This window comes from Leuciscus leuciscus, assembly GCF_965113295.1.
Source record: "Leuciscus leuciscus genome assembly, chromosome: 22".
NCBI lineage: Eukaryota > Metazoa > Chordata > Actinopteri > Cypriniformes > Leuciscidae > Leuciscus > Leuciscus leuciscus.
The window spans coordinates 29271804-29295283 of NC_138746.1; the positions used below are offsets into that span (position 1 = coordinate 29271804).

The following is a 23480-nucleotide window of genomic DNA, read 5'->3' on the forward strand; positions in this document are numbered from 1 at the left end:
TAAGCTGTCACAAAGAACCGGCAAAAGTAATGAATATGTAAAATATAGCAAGGAGACATTTCAATTGTTTATTAATAAACAAGCGCTTTCTGTGTCGGCTGCAAAGATGAAGTTAATGAAGACGATGCGGACTCGTGATCTTCGCAGCAGTGAACGCGCCAGAGAGAAATGCGCATTTCATACGGATTAAGCAGAGAGCAGTCTGTTTTCTTTCATTTTGAATTGTTCTGTTTAAAAGTACACATTTAAAGCTGTCTAAAGATATAATTATCAGGTCTGTCGGGCTTGCCATATATACGCTGAGTTTCGGTTAATTTATGAGACGCGCTTCAGTTCACACGCCACCTCCGTGTCGTGATTATCTATTTTCTACTATATTTACTACTTATTTATTAAATCCTGGCAATTAGTTGATGAAACGTTGATTAAAATTAAGATACAATTAATACAAAACGAAATTCACTTTAAAAAAAGGCTTTGTGCTTTCTGTCTGTGTCTGTGAAAGTTTTAAAGCTGTCTTTTAGTGCCGCTTCAGTGCGCTCACGTCCGTTACATTGTTTTTTCCTCATAAATGGAAACACGAAAAATAAATTAAAATGAATATTTTGTGTTCTGTGGAGAGCCAACCCTTCTTTATCCGGTTAGTAGGCTATTACTTTTGGTTTGCGCAGTGTAATTCACAGAATTACAAAAAAATATTTTGCTACCTAAAAGTTAAAGATTTTTTGTGTCCCGTAACGCATGTGTAGCCTAGGCTATTTCCCTCATATTAAATATAAAACGCATATGTAGACTGATATATATGTATTAAATGCATTTTCTGAGAAATTATATTTCAAGTTTTTACTGCAAATGTCCCCGTTTATAACGCTGGAATTGCCCAATATTAAATTTATCCTCAACTAGTTGTGTGGTGTAGGTCTACGTATTGAATAATGTTAACTTCAAAAAAGGGGTGTGTTGCGATTCTGCCTTCTCACACCGCGACACAGGTTCGTAGATCTGAGTGTAGCGATTTCGGATTCATATTGCATATTGTTACAGCCCTAATTATTAGAATATATACATTAAGAGAGTAAATTGTTAATAAAATGTTACTATCACAAGCATAATGTTGTGGCCTGCCCAGTAAAACGTTGGTTCTAAGTGGATGCTGCACATTGGTGGTGGTTGAGGAGATTCTCCCATCTATGTAAAGCGCTTTGAGGTCTCAGAAAAAGCGCTATATAAATGTAACAAATTATTCTAATAATAGCCCCGGCCACTATTAGAGACCGGCCTTTATTTACCTCCGCCGACAGCGAGACCGGCCAATGTTAGAGACCCGGCCGCTAATGGAATACAGGCCAATATTAGAGGATTTATGGTATGTGCCACGAGAGATGATGACTCTGTAAAGTGATAGTCCAGTCACACGCAGAAATTTTACCCTTGTCATACACAAGTAACAGACGTACACCAAAAAGTCTTATAAAAATACAAAAATTTATTTATACCACAATTTAAAAAGCTAAACAATTGTATGCATAATCAAGAGAGTGGAAACATTAGATATGACTGCTTCAATTCAAGGGCTAAGAATAATGTCACAATCTGGCGCCCTGGTTAGACAGCGAATGAGAAGGGATAACACACAAATCACACCAATAAAGTCATATGTAACAGCACACAGCCACACGTGAGAGTTACACAGCAAGGGCAAACAGCAAGTTTCAAACCGGTGTAAACACTTCAAAAACAAACCCCACACATTAAGGAATAATGATATAACTAAATTGGTTTGATCAGTATAAAAGCCCTAAAACCAATTCACATATAAACAATTGATAAATAAAACCTAAGCGAGCAGCCCATATCCCACTAGATCGAGAGAAGTTTATATAAGCAAAACATCACAATTGTATCATGCATAAAGCAGAGTTTCATCGAACGCAGCCAACAGTCTAGTCACGCACGACCCCGCCCACTTGGCGCTCGTAGTGCAAAGGGAAGGAGGCGCTAAAAGTGCGGTGATGACAGCGACACACACACGCAAATCCCAGCTCCAAACGATTTCCAGGACACGATGGCCAGCGGGGGAAACCGGAATTGTAGAGCCGAGCTGTGAGACAAGGGAAGGGCAATCAGTCCCAAATAAATACACGTCAGTGCCCACTCTTTCGTAACGATAAGAATTCCCACTTCCCTCAATATGAATGAATAGCGTGCGTTGATTATTCTCGTGGGCCTCTCGCTGCCAGAAGTCAATCGCGATCGTTGTCACTGCGTGGAAACGGATATCCAACAAATCGGCACAAAGGCGGTCGAGCTTGTCTCGTTACGGTCTCTCTCACGGTCAAGGAACCCCCGAAAAGACTGCATGCTGGTTCTTATATTCAGTAGATCTGCCAATCGCGTTGAACCACTGGTTCATCAGTAACATTGGACACACCTGCAACCAAAGACTTGCAGATACACATGTACACCTGGTAGACATTAACCCACCCTCACAAGTTGTCAGACAGTCAGTGTTATCCTCCCGTTACATTTTCCCCCAGTCTTTAATAATGGTCGCCCCGAACATAGTCCATAAGAGTCAGGCAGCCAATGCCATGGAGTGTCCAGACAGTTAGAGTATATAGCGCGCAGGTGTTTTGTTTTGCCACGGGTAGCACGCAGGGGATATCGACGGGAGTCCTGATTGTCGATAACTGCATCAAACTCTAGGGCTGGGTCGTGACTCATAACTACAGGAGGTAATATTACAGGGTCAAGCTCAGCAAGAGGCAAAATTTCTGGGTCAAACCCAGGGGCTTCATGGGCTTGTGTGGCTGGTGCATAAGGAAGGGAAGAACTAGCGGCCAAGTCCACTGGCTCACCGCGAGGACTTGGAGGGTCAGTCTGGTGTTGGGGGGCAAGAGGGAGTGAAGCTAAAGGAGTGAAGGGCCAGAGGTGTTGTCCTGGAGGGTCGGTTTGGTGTTGGGGGGCAAGAGGGAGTGGAACTAGAGGAGTAAAGGGCCAATGATGTTGTCCGAGGCTGCGTTGGTTGGGGCACTGACTCTCACTAGAACAACCCTCTTCATTGCTGGTCGCTTGTTGGTCCCCAGGGCAAGGCCGCAAGTTATTGCGGTGAATTGTTCGAATAGGACCCTCTTTCGTCTCGGGCCGAATGCTAAAGACCGGTTGATCTTTGCGTGGCTGGGCCACCACTACGAAGGGTGTAGGGAGCCATTGTGGAGCTAATTTTCCTTTGGCTCTACAGCGGAAGTTCCTTAACAGGACCCTTTCCCCCGGTAAAAGTGGCAAGGTTCTAGCATGCCTGTCGTAGCTGGTTTGGTTCCACTGCTGACGACGTTCAACACTGTTGCGAACAGTGGCATAAGCTTGAAGGAGAGTTCGATGGTGGTTCCTAACCCAACCTTCCACATCATCCCGGTACTGTGGCGGTGCGACTTCATGGAGCACATCCACCGGCAGTCTGGCATGGCGGCCAAAAAGCACATAATGAGGAGTCATCCCAGTGCTAGAGTGAGTAGTGTTGTTGTAGGCTTGCAAAAGAGCCGGCAACTGGCTGGGCCATTTAGCGTGCAAGTCTGCATCCATGGTGCTCAGGAGGGAAAGGAGGGTACGGTTGAACCGTTCACAAACTCCATTTCCCTGTGGGTGGTATGGCGTAGTACGACTTTTCTTACAACCATACACTGCACAAAGCTGGTACATCAGGTCTGACTCAAAAGCTCCCCCTTGGTCGCTAAGAATACGCTCTGGGCAGCCAAATGGGAGAATGAGTGCTGTCCATAAAGCCTTGGCAGTAGTGGGAGCAGATTGATCTCTGGTGGGCACTGCCAATGCGTAGCGGGAGAACAAATCTGTAATCACAAGGATATATTGAAAAGTGTCAGAAGGCCTCCCAAGGGACAGATAGTCTATTGCCACAATTTCAAAGGGGTAACTGGCAGAAATGGGGCACAAGGGTGCTTTTTGTGATCCTCCCCGTTTGCCCACCACACAGTTAAGACATTCGGCCGCCCACGTTCTGGCATTTGTGCTCATCCCCACCCAGTAGAATCTCCTCCGCAGTAGTGAGACCATTTTGTCGCCACCTGCATGACCTGCAGCTTTGTGATATTCTTCCCACACTTGTCGGGCTTGAGCTACTGGCACAATGATTTGTCGCACTGGGGCTCCAGTGTCTGGCTCAGTGACAAGTCTAACAAGGGCCCCATTATGGAATTCCAGCCGGTCCCACTCCCTCAGTAAGCAACGGAGCTGTAGAGACAAAGCAGAAAGGTCATTTATTATTGTGGGCTCACCTTGTGTTTTCCAGATGTGCAGCTGCTGCAGGTCAGGGTCTATCTTCTGCTGGCGCTCCCATCTTCCTACCCTCTCGAGTAGCTGCGGGGATGTGGTGCTCCGTGCTGCATGTACCGCAATGTCTGTTGTCTCTCCTGGTATTCGAGAAAGCACATCTGCATTCCTATTAGCAGTTCCTGGTCGATAGCGGATTTCGTAGGAATAATTGGCTAGCTGGGCCACCCATCTCTGCTCCGTCGCCCCCAATTTTGCAGTCTCCAGATGGACTAAAGGGTTGTTGTCAGTGTATACCGTAACCTGAGCTCCCCACAGATAGTCCTTAAATTTCTCAGTGACGGCCCACTTCAAGGCCAACAGCTCTAACTTGAAGGAACTATAGTTTTGGTCACTGCGCTCTGGGGGATGGAGGCTACGGCTGGCATAGGCTATAACCCTCTCCCTGCCCTCTTGGATTTGGGCAAGGACAGCTCCAAGGCCATTCAGACTTGCGTCGGTGTATAGTCTAAATGGAAGTTGGAAATCAGCATAGGCCAGTATCGGGGCACTGAGGAGGGCCTGTTTAAGGGACTCAAAAGCGACCTGGCACTCGGGGGTCCATTGGATGGTTGAAGAGGGGCGATGGGCATTTCCCTGCAGGAGCTGATTGAGGGGGGCAGCTACCTTTGAGAAAGCAGGGATAAATCTCCGATAATATCCTGCAAAACCCAAGAACGAACGCACCTGTTTCACTGTTGCTGGTGTAGCCCAATCGCGGACAACTGCAGTTTTCTCTGGGTCTGTTGCTACCCCCTGGCCACTGACTACATGTCCCAGATAGGTCACCTTTTTCTGGAACAGATGGCATTTACGAGGTTGCAGCTTTAGGCCATGCTCCTGGAGACAACAAAAAAACCTGCTCAAGATGCTGTAAGTGGGTGTTGAAGTTGGGCGAGTACACAATGACGTCATCAAGGTAAATGAGAAGAGAATCGTAAACCTGAGCACCCAGGCAGCGTTGCATTAGCCTCTGAAACGTGGCTGGAGCATTACAGAGGCCAAAAGGCATGCGTTCAAACTGGTATAGACCAAAGGGGGTGGTAAAGGCAGTCTTTTCTTGGTCTACAGGTGACACTTCCACCTGCCAGTACCCGCTTGCCAGATCCAGAGTTGAATACCACTGGGCCCTGGTGAGGCTTGTAAGAGATTCTTCTATACGTGGCAATGGGAAAGAGTCTTTGTGAGTCACTGCGTTAAGCCTCCGATAATCTACGCAGAACCTCCATGACCCATCCTTTTTCTTTACCAGAACAACCGGGGCAGCCCATGGACTTGAACTCTCTTTTACAACGCCACTCTCTAACATACCTTGTAGTAGTGCCCTCAAGTCGGGGTAAAGGTTAGGAGGAACCGGTCGGTACCTTTCTCGAATCGGTGGAGCTGTGCCTGTGGGGATCTGGTGTGTGACAACCGCAGTCTTCCCAAAGTCATCTTCATGGGCCGCAAACACGTGAGACCACTTCCGCAGGAGGGCTGCCAGTTGGGCTTGCTGGCCCCTGGTCAGGTCCTCACCGCACAACGCAAGGGCTGGGTGATCTTCAGTCTGCGTCTTTTCTACATGCATAACATCAACTTCAACCAACTGGGGTTCGATGTTTCGTAGCACGAGTCTGGAACGTCCCTTTACGTCCCTTGGGTCTATCTGGGTCACCGAAGCAAGGGGGCGCCGTTGTGGCAACTCTAGGGGGAATGGATTAGGATTGCAAACACGGAGGGGAACCTTCCCCCCTTGCACCCAGCTCAGCGATCTAGCAACACACCACTCCTGCCCATGGTGATCCAAATCTTCAACTAAGACAGCACAATTAGGCTGGTTGGTAGCTTGTGGGACGTGGGCCCAGACGATCATCTCACTTCCAGGGGGTAACACTACAGGTGGTTGTCGCTGGAGTTTAGCCACACCTTGGAGCTCTACCTCAGGCATGGAGCCGTTTACTCTTTGGCAGGCGGCGAAGGCTGCATCCCAGGCTTTCTCTGCAGAAGGGGAGAACATCGATTTAAAAGCTGCAATACCAGGGTATCTACCCTGGAAAATGCCCGCCCAACAGTCTGCCACAACATTCATACCTAAAAGTCCATATTCTGTATTTATGCAGTCATCTCGTACGATAACCACCCCCTTCTCATGCACTTCCACACCCCCAATGTTAAAATTCAGTACTGCATAACCCACATAAGGAATTTGAAGTCCATTAGCAGCTCTCAAAGCCAACCAAGATATTTGACTGGGATCTTGCATACATTCGTCGCTAAAATGACGCTGGAACAAGGCTTGGCTAAAGAGTGTAACTTGAGAGCCAGTGTCTATTATGCATGGGATCCGTCGCCCCTGGACCAACACTTCAACCTCTGGGCACTTACCCACCATAGAGGGCCTTTGTAGGGACGTGGTTGAGGGCCCCTCCCGGTTCACTGGCCCTGCTGTGACCGGGGGTATCGAAAACCCGACTGAGCTGGACGTCTCCTTGGACAAAAACGCTGTATATGTCCCCCTTCTCCACAATCATGACAGATGGCGCGGCCTTGAGCATCCCACTGGTAGCGCTGTTGGTCGGGAGGGGCTGACCCCAAACGTTGGCGACGGGGGTCACGGTCGGGGTGAGCACGCCAATGTGGCTGGAACGGTGCCTCAGTTGCTGGAGATTGTGATGCTGAGGCTTGGCCCAGATGCCCCTTCAGTTCTTCTACCAGGGATTTCCCCAAGAGTGTTAGCTGCTCTTTTAATTCCTGTTGTAATTCGGTTCGCAATGAATCCTTCATTCGTTGCCAGTCCGAAGCATTCGTCCCTTGGTCCTTCACTCCAGTTGGTGTCGCTGCTGACCTTGATGGAGGAGTCAAAAAGGTTGGACAAACCTGAACCTCTTCCTCTGGGGCCAGCTCTTGTTCTAGCGCCTTCGCTTCCCTACAGGCATCAGCGAAAGTGGATGTTGGGGTCCGGCGGAGCTGTCTTGACAATTCCTGCTTTATCAGTCCATGTCTCAAACCCATAACGCATTGAGTTCGCAGCAATTCATCATCTGTTCCAGCAGTCAGGGGTTCTCTGGCCCGCCACCTATGATGCAGCTCACGTAGACGAAGGGTAAATGGTCCTACCCCCTCCCCTGGTTGCTGTTTACAATTAAAGAACTGAATACGTAGTTGAGCAACAGGCTGCTGACCATCATACAATGAAGCTAGGGCATCTAGAATTTTTACATCAGTATTTCGTTCTCCTTCAGCCAATAGCAGAATTTCTCTTTTAGCATTCCCCTCCAATGCACTCAGCACAAAATCAACCTGCTGTACCTCATTCAGCCCCTGAGCCCGAATAAAAGCCTCGATTTGGTTTCTCCATTCTTGAAATTTAGAGGGCTCCCCTCCACCAAATTTTGGGACCCATGGCCCCCCCATAAACCATGGCATTAACGCATTTACCTGGGGCTGCTCGTCGTGACTCATATTACTTGTGTATGTCAAGGGCCCTGCCGACTTACGCCAAAAATGTAAAGTGATAGTCCAGTCACACGCAGAAATTTTACCCTTGTCATACACAAGTAACAGACGTACACCAAAAAGTCTTATAAAAATACAAAAATTTATTTATACCACAATTTAAAAAGCTAAACAATTGTATGCATAATCAAGAGAGTGGAAACATTAGATATGACTGCTTCAATTCAAGGGCTAAGAATAATGTCACAATCTGGCGCCCTGGTTAGACAGCGAATGAGAAGGGATAACACACAAATCACACCAATAAAGTCATAAGTAACAGCACACAGCCACACGTGAGAGTTACACAGCAAGGGCAAACAGCAAGTTTCAAACCGGTGTAAACACTTCAAAAACAAACCCCACACATTAAGGAATAATGATATAACTAAATTGGTTTGATCAGTATAAAAGCCCTAAAACCAATTCACATATAAACAATTGATAAATAAAACCTAAGCGAGCAGCCCATATCCCACTAGATCGAGAGAAGTTTATATAAGCAAAACATCACAATTGTATCATGCATAAAGCAGAGTTTCATCGAACGCAGCCAACAGTCTAGACACGCACGACCCCGCCCACTTGGCGCTCGTAGTGCAAAGGGAAGGAGGCGCTAAAAGTGCGGTGATGACAGCGACACACACACGCAAATCCCAGCTCCAAACGATTTCCAGGACACGATGGCCAGCGGGGGAAACCGGAATTGTAGAGCCGAGCTGTGAGACAAGGGAAGGGCAATCAGTCCCAAATAAATACACATCAGTGCCCACTCTTTCGTAACGATAAGAATTCCCACTTCCCTCAATATGAATGAATAGCGTGCGTTGATTATTCTCGTGGGCCTCTTGCTGCCAGAAGTCAATCGCGATCGTTGTCACTGCGTGGAAACGGATATCCAACAAATCGGCACAAAGGCGGTCGAGCTTGTCTCGTTACGGTCTCTCTCACGGTCAAGGAACCCCCGAAAAGACTGCATGCTGGTTCTTATATTCAGTAGATCTGCCAATCGCGTTGAACCACTGGTTCATCAGTAACATTGGACACACCTGCAACCAAAGACTTGCAGATACACATGTACACCTGGTAGACATTAACCCACCCTCACAAGTTGTCAGACAGTCAGTGTTATCCTCCCGTTACAACTCCTCCACAGACCCTGAGCTGAGTGGCTTTCCATTACCGCTCCCCAGCCGGTGAGGGAAGCATCTGTCGAGATCGCGACTCGATGGCAAAGAGCTCCCAACACCGGACCTTGGGATAGGAACCAGTGTTTCCTCCATATAACCAAGGCACGGAGACACCGCCGTGTGATCTTGATCATACAAAGTGGGTTTCCCCTCGGGGAGAACCCTCTGGTTCTGAGCCACCACTGCAAGGGTCTCATGTACAGTAGGCCAAAGGGGATCACATTGGACGCTGCTGCCATGAGACCCAACAGTCTCTCGAACTGTCTCACAGTGCATGACTGGCCTAGCTTCAACTCTTTCATGGCTACGAGGATAGCAGCTACACGAACGGGCGATAGTGTGGTCTGCATCGTGACTGAATCCCATACCACACCAAGGAAAGTGGTTCTCTGTAATGGAGACAGCACACTCTTCTTGGTATTGAGTCTCAACCCCAATTTCTTCATGTGAGCGAGGACGACATCTCCATGCCGAACCGCTAACTGCTCTGATTCCGCCAGAATAAGCCAGTCGTCGATGTAGTTCAGAATGCGTATGCCCTGCAGCCTGAGCGGGGCCAGAGCTGCATCTATGCATTTCGTGAACGTGCAGGGTGATAGAGCTAGGCCGAATGGAAGCACCGAATGGAAGAGACTGGTATTCTTTGCCACCGAAAGAAAACCTCAGGAACTTCCTGTGTTGAGGGAGGATGGAGACATGGAAGTAAGCGTCCTTTAAATCTATCGTGACAAACCAGTCCTCGGATCTGATTTGAGTCACGATCTGTTTGAGTGTGAGCATCTTGAACTTGAGTTTCATGACTGCACGATTCAACAGACGAAGATCTAAAATGGGACGCAACCCCCCATCCTTTTTTGGAACAATGAAGTATCGGCTGTAAAACCCCGATTCTCTGTCGGCGAGTACACCTGCTCTATAGCTCCTTTCGCTAAAAGAGATTCTACTTCTTGCTCCATTACCAGAGCCTACTCGGGGTGTACTAACGTGAGTAACACCCCGTTGTAACGAGGCGGAGGAGAACCAAACTGGATTCTGTAACCTTTCTCTATTGTCTGCAGGACCCATGGAGATATATTTGTCAGATTCTTCCACTCTGTCAGAAAATCTACTAAGGGTACCAGTCTCTCGAGACTGGCCTCTGGTATTAAAGGACCAGCCACCTCGGCGACCTGAAGCATACTGGCAGGAAACAACCGAACTGACTGTTTTTGAACCCCCCTCAGAGGGCGCGAGTCTGACGCAATGTCGAGTTGACACTGAGCCAAGAGCTCGCTGGAAACCGTTGCGCCCCAAGGCACCAGGGGTGGCAGGGTTGGCAAAACGGTCCCCTGAGGACCCCGAAATGGAACGGGCACCGTATAATGAGGTGAACACCGCTCCACCCCGGCTGGGGCTGTCCTCAACGGTCTGACGCCCGTAGCGTCAGGACCTTTTTTGAGCCGAAGCCTTCTTCGCCATAAGAACGGTCCTCAGATCCGGCTTTGACTTAGAAGACTTCGGCTGAGAGTGTTGGCTCGGCCCCCATGATTTAGTAGGAGGAGCGCGAGACGCAACACTCATTTTCTGTACCACACGGTGTGAGGAGCTTGGCTGGGGATGCTCACGCCCAGCATCCCCAGGGGGATGGACTCGACGAGGGAGGAATTTTTTAAAAGCCTCTGATTGTTTCTTTGTTTCTTGAAACCTCTCAACAACTGTGTTCACCGAGTCACCGAAAAGACCAGACGGAGAAATAGGGGAATCCAACAGAAAAGCCCAATCTTTTTCTTTTATTTCAGCTAAGTTTAGCCAAAGGTGTCTCTCAGTAGCTACGAGGGCTGCCATAGACCGCCCAATAGCGCGAGCGGTCTCCTTCGTAGCCCTGAGAGAAAGATCAGTGGCCCGACGAAGTTCTCGAATTTCGTCGGGACTAACTCCCTCACTCCTATCAATATCCCCCAACAGGTCTGCCTGATAAGCCTGGAGCACTGCCATCGTGTGCAGACAGGCTCCAGCTTGACATGCTGCCGTATAAGCCTTACCCACTAAATTAGATGTAATTTTTAGGGGCTTATTAGGCAACACGGGCGCCTTCAGGGACGATGCTGACCCAGGAGACAAATAGCTTGTGAGCGTCTGTTCCGCCGGGGGCATCGACCCATAACCATATTCCTTCAGCCCCCTTATATCTGAATATGTATGTACTTGGGGACTGAAGAGACGTGATGAATAGGGTTTATCCCATGATCTACATAGCTCACTATGTAGATCAGGAAAAAATGGAAGGGCCCGTGATGAAGATGATATATTTGATGATAAAAAGCGCTCGTCTAATTTGCTTTTAGGACAAGCATCTTTTTTCTCTGCTGGCCAGTCAATATTTAATTTTTCAACAGCACGAGTTATCACCTCGACAAGCTCCTCATATGCAGGAGAAAGGGATGGTGAACCCTCTTCCCTAATAATGTTTGTGTTTGTGTCACTCTCACCAACACTCAGTACTTCTACCTCCTCAGCGCTAGAGCACCGAAGCATCGGGCTCTCTTCCCGGGCGGAAGAAGCCGCAGCGCGGGCTTCCGACACCGGCAAGAGAGCAATGGATCCCTCGGGTAAAGGAGGAGATAAGGCCGGGCCCGTCTCCAACCCCGCCGAGAGATCCATTTGCGAACCCCAGGTGAGCCTTCTCCGTGCTGCCTCGGCAGCAGCGGGTCCAGCGCCCTGAGGCTCGCGAGCCTGTCCATCATCCTCGAATGTGGACAAGCGGGAGCGGAGCGTGCGTAGCGGGAGACGCTCACAATGCTGACAGTCAGCCCCCTCGAAGGCTGACATAGCATGCTCCACTCCCAAACAAACTACACAAAGCTCATGTGTATCCCCACCCGTGAGATAACGAGGGCAAGGAGAAGCACAAGCTTTGAATAATTGTTTCGCCATTGATATATATATATATATATGAGAGACAGACAACAATAAATATTCACAGACAGTTTGACATAGAGCGCTTTGCTGAGGCACAAAAGCTAACGCGAGCTGCACCGGATGTGCTTTTATCGCTTCCTGGTCATGACGTCACCCGCCCGTGACGCTCATTCTTTCCATTGGACTAGTTGACATACGTGCTTCAGACGTAATCACGCGGAGGCGTTCCCAAAGCGTCATCGACGCATCGCGAGTTCCCTCGAAAGGGAACAGGTAGCTTAAAGAAACAAATTAAACAAAAGTCCATGAAAACAAAAGTAAAACACAGGCAGAACGTGAAATAAGAACTGTTCACTAAAAGGTTCTTCGGAGGTTTTAGTAACCTTTATTTTTAAGAGTGTTAAAAAAATAACAATGGTCACCTCAGAATAAGAAAGTAATAGTGACATAATATGCATAATAAGAATTAAAGTCACATTGTGTGACCCTGATACATAAAGTAGCATTTGTACGATATAAAGTTGAAATGAGACAGGCACTTTGTGAAATACTGTCACAAATGGGAGAATTAAAGTCGTAATTGCGGGCAATAAAGTTAATTTGTGAGATTTAAAGTTGTAATTACCTTTTTTTTTTTACTGAAACGGTTTTCCAAACAGTGTAATTTTTTGTGTGCATAGCAAAAATTATTGTCTGCCCTTCTGGCTACTGTTCTTTGTAATGACATTTTGCAGCAATAATACATTTATGCACACTTATTTACTGTTACTGAGCTTAATCAACACTGGAATTTTTCCCTGTGCTACCTTTGGAAAATAATAAGCGCACTGCCTTTATTGTTTGAGTAATTATTGCGTTTTCATACACAGCATTTCTTACATTTACTGCTTGACTTCAGAGCTGAGGATAATTTACAGTATCCGTATCTTTAAATCTCAGAGCTATTACAGACAGACAGTGTACTTCCAGCCCCCACAGGCACATTACCCCACAGCAGGAGTTACACATCATTACACACATTAACGGCTATGAATGTGTGTGTGCTTCAGAATGGTCCACTTAGCGCAGGTGTTCTGTACAGATGCCTTTATGCAGCAACTTTACCAGGCAGAAGACCCCTCAAGGACCACTTCATTTCTCAAGCCTGATTTAACGGTGCTAATTGGCTTTTGTTCTGCAATACATCAGGGCAAAGAGTTTACTCCACCAGGGACTCAAACACAGTCATTTGTCCAACTTTTCAAACCTTTTTAAAAGTATGCATCCCCTTTCAACATTCTTAAATTTATTAAATGATAAATGTTGATGTTGGAAACTTTTGTTTGGCGAAATAAAGTAGATATTGACAATATTGTGTTTAAAATACATTAATATCAAACACTAAATCTCTTAATATCAACTTAATCAACCTATTCATTCATTCATTCATTTGTTCTGAACCATTGGATAAAGTATAAAATAGTGATGATCTTATAAAACAAGGACGAATGAGTGTCTGGCTCAAGATTGCACTGCCAGGCGGACATTTCAAAAACGACTGTCCGACCTAAAATAGGTCTTTTTTTGGAGAGAATTGTCTTCTTTGCTGCCTTTCTTGACACCAGGCTATTGTCCAATTTTTTTGCCTCACTTTGCTTGCAGATGCACTCGAAACCACCTGTTGATATTGAGCAAGCTCTGCACTAGTGGTGACACGATTAATTTGTAGATGGTCCTCTGCTGAACACTCTGGGACGCCCTGAATCCTTCTTTACTGCATTTGAACCTTCAGTTCTTCATGAATCATGATCCAGTTCATGGTTCTATCAGGTGCAACATTCCGATTGCAAAGCATTGATGGCTGCATGTCTTACTTTGGAGGTAACATTGCTAACATGATGGACCCTATCATACACCCTGCGCAATGCAGCGTCAGGCACGACGCAAGTGTTTTTCGCTAGTTTCAGCTCGACGTAGTTATCATGTTCACGTCATACGCCACGTTGTTTAAATAGCAAATGCGTTTGTGCCCATTTGTGCGCCCATGGGCATGCTGGTCTGACAACGAGGTGTGTTCAAGCGCATTGTTGGCGCATGGCTATTTTGAGGCAACTGAAATAGACTGCCAAGGGCGCAATATATATATATTTTTTTTAAAGAGCACGTGAGTATACTTTGTCCCAGAGATGGTCTGCTTGCACGCTTCCTCGCTAGAGAGGTGTTCAGTTTTTCCACTTGCAAATTCCGCCATGTAAATAGAGAATCTGCCATGGCACGAGCACAACTGGCTTTTCAAGGGAATGGGAGATGAGACTCTGATTGGTTTATTGGACGTTACACCCAAAACACACCCATTACTCATTAAGAGAATAGGGACAACCCTTTTAGACCATGCGCTGGTACGCTGACCATTTTCCCCATCGTTAAACTAGCAAAAGTGGATTCAGACACGCCAATTGTTTTGGCTACAACTGTATGTATATGGGTAGCCTTCAAATACTGTGTTGGACAACAATTTGACACCCTTGAGTCAAAATGATAGAGACGCACTGATCTAAAAGACTTTCTAAACAAAGCACTGCATTTTGTGATTTGTAAATTTATTATAAAGTGATCTATAATGACAGTACATTTCATTCATTATCAGTATGCTGCCTGAAACTGATTGCAATAGAATGCGTGCAAACAGCATTCTGTTGTTATGGTTGTTTTCTCTGGAGAACGCCATTTTAAAAGCATCTATTTGGCAGCAGAACAAAATGTGAACTCTGACTAACTTATTGACTGAAACATTTAAACCCTGTTGTAACCTATATATTCTAAGATAAAAAACTAACTTTTGCTAACTAACTTATGCTGTCACTGGGTTTGGGCACTCCAACCCAATGTCAACAAAATGATTGACAAAGACATTTCTATCAGCTAGAGCATCTCTGGCCCTCGAGATCCACTTCCCTGCAGAGGTTTGCTCCAATCCTAATCAAACACACATGAACAAGCTAATCAAGTGCTGGGTCCCAATTCACCAATTCACCTACTATCCATCTTAACCCTTTCATGCATAGAGGTCACTACAGTGGACAGCTATTAAAAAAAAAAGCATTTTCTTGACTTTGCACCGGTTTTGATGGCATAGTTGCACATCAACCTCTACAGTGGATCCTGGTGCATCATCCTATACATTGCCACTAAGTGGCAAGCCATTGTGTGTCGATTTTTCCCCCTCCAAACCAAGATGGTCAGTGATCAGTCAGAAATGCCAAGTTGCTCCGGAATATCCACCCATTCCTTCTATCCTAGGAGACTCTTGTAGGTAAAAAATATATATATTGCAGCATCAAGCAATATCTAATGAGCCATATCACAGTTACATTTTCCAAGTTTTGATTTTAGATTGGGAGAAAATTCTGATTTATCATTTGTCCACTGTAGTGGACCTCATGCATCAATATCTACATTTCAGCTACAATTCATACTTATATTGTGAATGTTGTTTTTGAAAAAACTTAATTTGCAGTAACTTTGTTTGACTGTAATGTAGTGTAGAATGTAATTTTCACCGACACCAAAAAAGTTATGTGATTACATAATGTATGTGACTTGTAATGCATTACTTTACTTGTTAGATCCAAAAGTAATCTGATTTCGCAATGCACGTTACTTGTAATGCGTTTCTTTACTCGTAACATCAAAAAGTAATCTGATTATGTAATGCATGTTTTCTCAGAGGAGGGCTATGCTAGAAATGTGTCCATCTTGAACATAATCAGAATTATCAGCTAATAAGGGTAAATTGACGTACTCTGGTGCACTGGAGGGAGCATCTGAGTGGTTTCCACAGATGTACCTTGACAGGCTGTAGAAATTTCTGATGGAATCACGTCCTCATGTTCTGATATCAAAGATACGCAAAGTTCAACTTGTATGAAGTTCAATTGCCTTTGCAATATTTCGCATTTATATATTTTTTGTATATATTTTATAGTTTTTACATGATTTGAAATAATTGTATTGATTGGTTTGTTAAATACACACATTATATCTGTTTGATTATTGTATTATGTTTAATACAGTATCTCTTCGGTTTAAACCATAAACGCATGCTGTCCACTCAAGTGGACATCTGAAAATCTCTTTGAAAAAAGTGTAAAAAAACCCCCCAAAAAGCCTAAGAGCAATAAAAACACACACAAAAAAAATCCTGCCTGAGGTTATCATAATTCATGCATGAAAGGGTTAAATAGTATTCAAAATTAGAATTATTGTGTCCCAAATTGTATTTAGTAAATCGTAAATCGTTTTCCAAAGATACCCGGAGGGTCTACTTTATCCGATTGCAATCTGAAGTTCAGATCCGTGCACACTCTTACGGATAATATTGACCACAACCCATTGCGCGTTGGACGAGAATTTGATTAGAACTACAAACAAAAATCAAAAGTGTTCAACAAACATGACAGATATGCAAGACCGACTGATAAATAGGGAGGTTTAGAGAAAGGGTTTTTATTAATAATCGAAATAAATTACCTGTCAAAAGCATATTTATTCTATGTCATCCACAATATATTTCATCTGCAACAGCAGTGTGAACTTTTATAAAAATGTGTTTGGTCATTAAATTTTAAATGCACCATTATCCGCATGAAAGACCCATGACTGGCAGATCAACGTGCTACTATATTTCTCTCCAATAAGGTAGAAAAAAAAAGGATTTTAACTGAAGATGATTGACAAGTATGTCCCAAAATTATTCTGCTATACACACTCTAAAGTATGTACTTTTTCTTCACAAAAACAGTACATACTTTTATGGCGTACTATAGGCAAATTGGGATGCAGCAAATGTCTTCAAGATTAGAAACTTAGAGGCAGGCGAGTATTTTTAAGGTTGGAGCTAAACTCTACAGAAAAGTGAACCTTGAGGGCCATAGTTGAGAACCCCAGAGCTATGGCTTTCTGATTGGATAAAACAGGACACATTGCAATATATCTATATATACAGTATCTATATCTATCTATATATCTATATCTATCTATCTATCTATCTATCTATCTATCTATATATATATATATATATCATTTTTTTATTATAAAAGTAAATCCTACACCCTTTTTCCCCAGTGCAGGCTGCTTAACTCTTTTTTTTTTCTTTTCTTTTTTTTGCTACCTGAGGTAAGAGAGGTGTAATATGTTATAAAAGAGAGGTGTATTATGTTATGTTATCTATCATGTTGTGATGATTTATTTTTAAAGAAAAGTTGCTTACAGCACCTTTAAGCATTGAGTAGAATTCACTACTAAGGCTGCAAGTACCATCGGGCGTCTGAAGATGTCCCTGCTCAGCTTTTCAAAGCAAGATTAGCCCATGTAGCCAGGTCAGTCGTTTCTATTTATAGAGCACAGCCAGCTCTGTCTTCAGTGCCGCTGATGACTCACCTCCTCATTTAGACAGTCAATATAAAACTCACAAAATACATTCAATCAGTGTCATGAACTGTTTATACTAATAATTTATATATATATATATATATATATATATATATATATATATATATATATATATATATATATATATATATTATGTGACAAATTAGGTGGGGTGAAAATTCAGCTGAATGCTGTTGAATACTATAGGCTATTTTCTCATTTGTAATTGGCAAGAAATGCCTAACCTCTGCTTATAAATTGGCAAAACAATTTAAATGCAGACATGTCTTTTATGCAGCTTGATAAAATACAGTAAGGTCAATGCCCAAAAAGCAACAAAATGAATGCAGGATAAAATAAGCATCACTGTTATAAAACAACATGTTTTCACCTCTAAACTGTTCAAGGGGGGTTGTATCAATGCAATCTCTCCTTTGCTCTCAGCACAAAAACCCCCGCGGCTAAAAAGAGCTGCGGACAGAGCACTTACCTGCCATAAACAGTTTAAACACTCAAAAATTCATTTAAATGGATTCAATTTGATTTTAGTACACAAACTATTGCTCTATAGTTTGCCGTAGCACTAGCATATCATTTCATGTAATTTAAACTGTGTACACATCAATGGTCTCCTACTGGTCATATAGTCAAGTCAAGTCACCTTCATTTATATAGCGCTTTTAACAATATAGATTGTTTCAAAGCAGCTTTACAGTGATAATAGTGAATTAAAGTAACAGAGATTGTTTTGGCTATAGCAGCTCTAGAATAAAGTTATTGTCCAGCTAAAGTTAGTTTTGATTGAATCACTTCCGTTGCAAGGATCATTAGTTATTAACTTAGGGCACCGTTTTTACACGACACCGTTCTAACAGCGTACTACAACACTTAGTTAGAATTTTTTTTGCTTTTGCTTAATTTTTATGATTTTTTTATTATGAAAAATATTCAATAACTTCACTTCACTTCAGTTCACACATCACTGCTCTCCTGCTGGTTATACTACAACACTTCGTTTGGCAAGCAGTAGCACATATAAATAGGCCTATTCTTTACACAAATGATACTGGTACGCAGCTAACATAATAGTTACAACCGTAGCTTTTGCATGATAATTGCTAATATTTTAAGTAAGGGATAATGTACATCCAGCCGGTTGTTATCGCAGAATAAACCCTGACAGGGTGATCAGGATCTTGCATTTAGACACATTCACATTCGAAGGGTGCAATTAGACACATTCGAGACACATTTTTGGCAGAAGCGTTGTTGATTCAGAAATTCTTTTGTGTTATTTGTTTTTCTTGTAATTCTTTTTTAAGTTTAATTTCTTTTGTAACTGATGTTCCAATGTAGAAGGGGGCTTGTGCGAGCTTGTGCAACGTTCCCTATAAGTTCTCTAAAAGTGACGAAAAACCAGAACCTTTACAGAACATTAGGGACGTTCCTAAAATGTCCTCTTTTGGTTATAAAAGTGCTGCAGTTCAAGGTTCCTTATTTGACTTTATGGGGACATTCCATTTTGGATATTTTATGATCACATAAGAACTTTACAAAGAGGACATTTGGGACGTAAACAGAACGTCCCCACATTGTTAGTGATATGACGGGAAAAAAAATTCTCAAATGATACGGCAAAATGCTCATGAAGTGACTCTCAGAGTGGCTCTGGAGATGAAGTTTATGCATTCATGTCCTCATATAGTGAGGTGGCAGAGGCTGAAAACACCATGAGCGTCACACGTGCTTCAGTGTGTGTGTGTGTGTGTGTGTGTAGTAAATGAAACACAAAGACAAGCAGAACATGAGGATTCATATTTAATTCGTCTTTTTGCGGTTTAATATTCAAGTATTATATAGTATATTTAGTATTTATCACGAAATATATCGGCTACAGTGCTCCTATAGTAAAAAGAGTCAGTCTGGAGCCCTCTGCTTAGATAAACACGGAAGCGACTGAAAGCAGCTCCCTATTAGTGGGTACCGAATATACCTGGTACTCGGTACTACAGAAATGCTGGTATCGTCACATTTTCAAAATTTCAGTACCAACTTTGTACCAAAGTATACTTCTGCCAAACCTAGACCTATAGTAATAGTCCCCTAAACGTTCAGAGATCATCCTGAATGTTCCCTGAAGGTCCGCCAAAAAAATCCCCCAACCATTAAAAGTGCACATTGAGACCGTCTCTGAATGTTCTGGGAACATTACCAGGTGACGTTGTTGACACCAGAGGGAACACTCTGAGAACGTTCTGGGAACATCAAAGTTCCAAATAAAATATGGTGCCCTAAACGTTCTGAGAACGTCCTGAATGTTCCGTGAAGATCCGCCAAATTACGTCCCCCTACCCTTTAAAGAATTCTACATCATGACCATCTCGTAACGTTCCAGGAACGTTACTAGGTGACGTCCTTGACATGTTCAGTATTAGGATCTTTCTATAAAGATACTGCCATGATGTAGTTATTATTGTAGGCTACTAATTTTGACATTTAGGCAATTTAAAAAATATAGTATTGCTAAATATAGAGTATTTAAGTCATTTTTAAATAAAACAATAACACATGGTAGTAATGTAATACTTTAATTTTAACTAAAATAAATGTAATAATGTGCAAACAAATTAAAATGCGAGGTGGTTGTTTTGCAACAAGGTGGAGACAGTTGTGTTCATAAATGCTAATGAAAAAGTGACAGATAGCCTACAAGAAAAAAAGTAAACACACACACACACACACGCACGCACGCACGCACGCACGCACGCACACACACACACACACACACACACACACACACACACACACACACACACACACACACACACACACACACACACACACACACACACACACACACACACACACACACACACACACACACACACACACACACACGTGAGAGACAGCGATATCACTGAAAATGAAGAGACTGAAAGGGAAAATGGAATTGAAGGTGCAGTCCAAGAGAAAACTTTTAATTAGCTATTTGCACGGCCCCAGCCTAAGGATTTAAACCTTTTTATGTCATAGCCATTTAAAAAAAATAGGGTTGTCCGTGGTTTCAGAATTTGTTGTGGGTGAGAATGACCTGGAGTGTGAGATTTATATATATAGGCCTATAAATATAAAGATATAAAGATCCATATATATATATATATATATATATATATATATCACTGATTCTTGAGAGTCGGGACAAAACATGTCCCACATAGAAAAGTCTAATTTATAGCAAAAATTAAGAAATTCATCATGATTGACATACTTACAAAGTTAAATCTAAAGGAATTCTATATACCTTTCTGATTTTTAGAATAACCCTTTTTATCTTTTTGGGGAAAATTTGTTTAAATGTATGGTCTGTGGTTAGAAGGTCCATGTTATTGCACTTGTCCTCAGCAAGAGGTCACAATATTAACCATCCCAAAAAACTTTTAAAAAGCTCTACAATTATGAAAACATATATATCAAATAAAAAATAAGGGGTATAAATATAAAAAACAATGCATGGAGTGAACATCAAACGATATTTTCTATAAAAATCTGCCTATTAAAGTTGTGTCCTCAGTTTCTGTCAACTCCGTCAGATTTTTTCATAAAGCTCTTTAAATCAGGAAATAGCATGGTCAGCTATATCCCTGAGGACCCCTTTTCATCTCCCTGCCTGTGGTGAATGCAGCACTTCCACACATGCTCTGGTACATTTTACTTTTTTTTATATTTTAGACAAACAATGTCAATATTCCTATGGTCACAGCTGCACCATGTCAATACCATCTTTCTGTTAAGATACTTTTTTTTTAAACCATAGTGGATTGAATTTAAGCATTTTAGTGAGGTTATTGGGACATCTAGCAACTGAGGATAAACTACCTAGCTGCAGTGTACAATACATGTTTTGGCGGGAAAATACATGCCCTTACGTCAACTCCGTCAGATGTCAACTCCGTCAGGTTTTATGTCTGACGGAGTTGACCTGTAAGCTGACGGAGTTGACAAATCCACCAATAACCTCTTAATGTGCGAATATAATATTATTTGTGAATATAGTGAAGGGTTAAACTGTTATTTCAGGGTTTTATTTACACATAAATGCACATACATAGCATGCATTACATTATTTAACCATACGTATCTGACTTGTAGAGAATGGGCAGGCAGTGGTCTACTTATTATTGTGTAACGTGTAACTTTGCCAGCACTTTAATATATATATTTATATATGTAGAGACAGAGATAGAGAAATGAGAAGCCAGTGTAGGGCTGGGCGATATGACCAAAAAAAATGATCACGATCTTTTTTTTATATCAGTCGATATCGATAATTATCACGATAAATGTCTTTCAAGTTTAAAGGCAGATTTTTGCTCCTAAGTGAAAGTTGTAGAAACCAGAGCGTTAATTGTGGTTTTAAACTACTCTTTATTGTCAGAACATATCATGACAAACAGGTGAACACTTCACAAATCGGAGGTAAAACATTCAAACATTTTCCGTCAACACCGTCAGTTTTTCCGTCAACACTGTCAGTTTTTCGTCAACACCGTCAGATCTTCGTCAACAGCGTTGGATGTTTGTATGTTTTTGTTAATTTTTTGGGGGAAAAAAATATTCTTCCTTCAGTTTATGTTGTTTTTGTAATAAAGGACCATCTGATCTACATCCTCTTATGTTTTATTTATTTAAGGAATTTGTTTTTACAATATTGAAATTAAAATCAAAGTTTGAAAATGCAAATATTTAGAAATCTGAGTTTTCAGAATAGTGTGAAATCACAACTTAAGTTTATATATTGTATTTTTTTTACATGTCAGAGTAACTAACTATTACAATATACTTCAGAACTTTAGATTCTTGTTGGATTTGAAGAATTAAAATTGTATACTTTTTAGTGTGTCTGACGGAGTTGACACAAATCCAGTTCTGAAGGGAAACATGTTTATTTGTTAAAAATGTGTTTTTATTTAGAACCTGTTCCTTTACATGGTTAAACAGCTAAGACCTTTCTCTGCAGAAACATAACTCTAATTGATATAGTGTGTATATATATATATATATATATATATATATATATATATATATATATATATATATATATATATATTTGAACATAAAAAACGACGCTTCAGCTTTAAGGATCTCAGTGATTGGGGAGGGTTCTACAGTACAGCGCGAGTGTAAAGGTGGTTCTGAGGAGGACAGCTCCCGTCATCTCTCCCGTGCACAACCGAACGGGTCAGCGTCAGCAACCGTGCCCGAACCTGCATGCTTGGCTTGGTCATAGCCTCACCCCCTCATAAGTGAGCATTATGGATTAGGCTAGTGGAGGGGAGGCGACTGTAAATCCCCACTGCTGTGCTGATCTGGATTTAAACGCTGGACAGATAAATTGTCTTTTGAATATAGCAGCCGAACCGGGACAATGGATACGAACATGCGCAAATTTACTGTTAGAAGATGGTTTTCCGTCTACCTGCGCAGAAAGTCGCGATCTAAAAGCTCGAGTTTATGCAAACTAGAGGTGGGTATCGCTTTATTTGTCTCGTATACTACCAACATGTGTGTTAAATCATTGAATTAAAGGTGTGGAGACAGACAGTGCATGTAAACAATGTCGAAATCTGACCGTTGCGGTATAAAGTTGTGCTGAAGTGCAAAATGTGAAAACGCAACGGCAAATATTGCAGTGTTCAAGATTTAACAAAGCTTTTTTTTCAAACATGCGTTGTATTTTCCATCAGATTTCTCATTGGTTTGGTTGGAAATAGCCTGAACTAGTCAATAAAAGCATATGTGTACAGGATTCCTGTTGGAATTTCTATCATAATTTGGAGCCTATTCTTAGCGAATCAGTTTTTACAGTTTGATATTGTTTATCTTTGCACCCTGCATCCGTTATATGGATAAATTGCTGCGGGACACTTTTACAAAGCTGCAGAAGTTGTAAAATCTTAGAGGAGTTTCTTTACATTTTCTTTACATTTGTCCAGGATCATTTTATTGCTTTATATAGGCCTAGCGGTTATTAACCTGATAGTGTGATTGGTAGGCTACCTACACTGTATAAAAAGGAGAGAAGAAAGCAAACAATAACAATTATATTATAAAATCAGTATGTTTATTATATATTACAATAAAAGATTAGTAAACAAAAAGTTGTTTTTATAGGTAAACATATGA

At 42.5% G+C, this 23480-nt stretch overlaps 1 protein-coding gene and 1 long non-coding RNA gene across 2 annotated transcripts in view; one reads left to right on the forward strand and one right to left on the reverse strand.

The window, feature by feature from the left end:
• Positions 1-20490: 20490 nt before the first annotated feature.
• LOC309487195 lies at positions 20491-22099 on the reverse strand. Its single transcript, XR_014201796.1, has 2 exons — positions 20989-22099; positions 20491-20628 (listed from the first exon to the last, which is right to left on the reverse strand). It is a non-coding gene; the product is annotated as an uncharacterized lncRNA (long non-coding RNA).
• Positions 22100-22483: 384 nt separating this feature from the next.
• rps6ka2 (ribosomal protein S6 kinase, polypeptide 2) overlaps positions 22484-23480 on the forward strand; it is a 61676-nt gene continuing 60679 nt past the window's right edge. Inside the window, exon 1 of the mRNA XM_082154469.1 lies at positions 22484-22821. Coding sequence (XP_082010595.1) covers positions 22723-22821 — 99 coding nt within the window. The 5' untranslated portion in view covers positions 22484-22722. The remainder of the gene's footprint in view (positions 22822-23480) is intronic.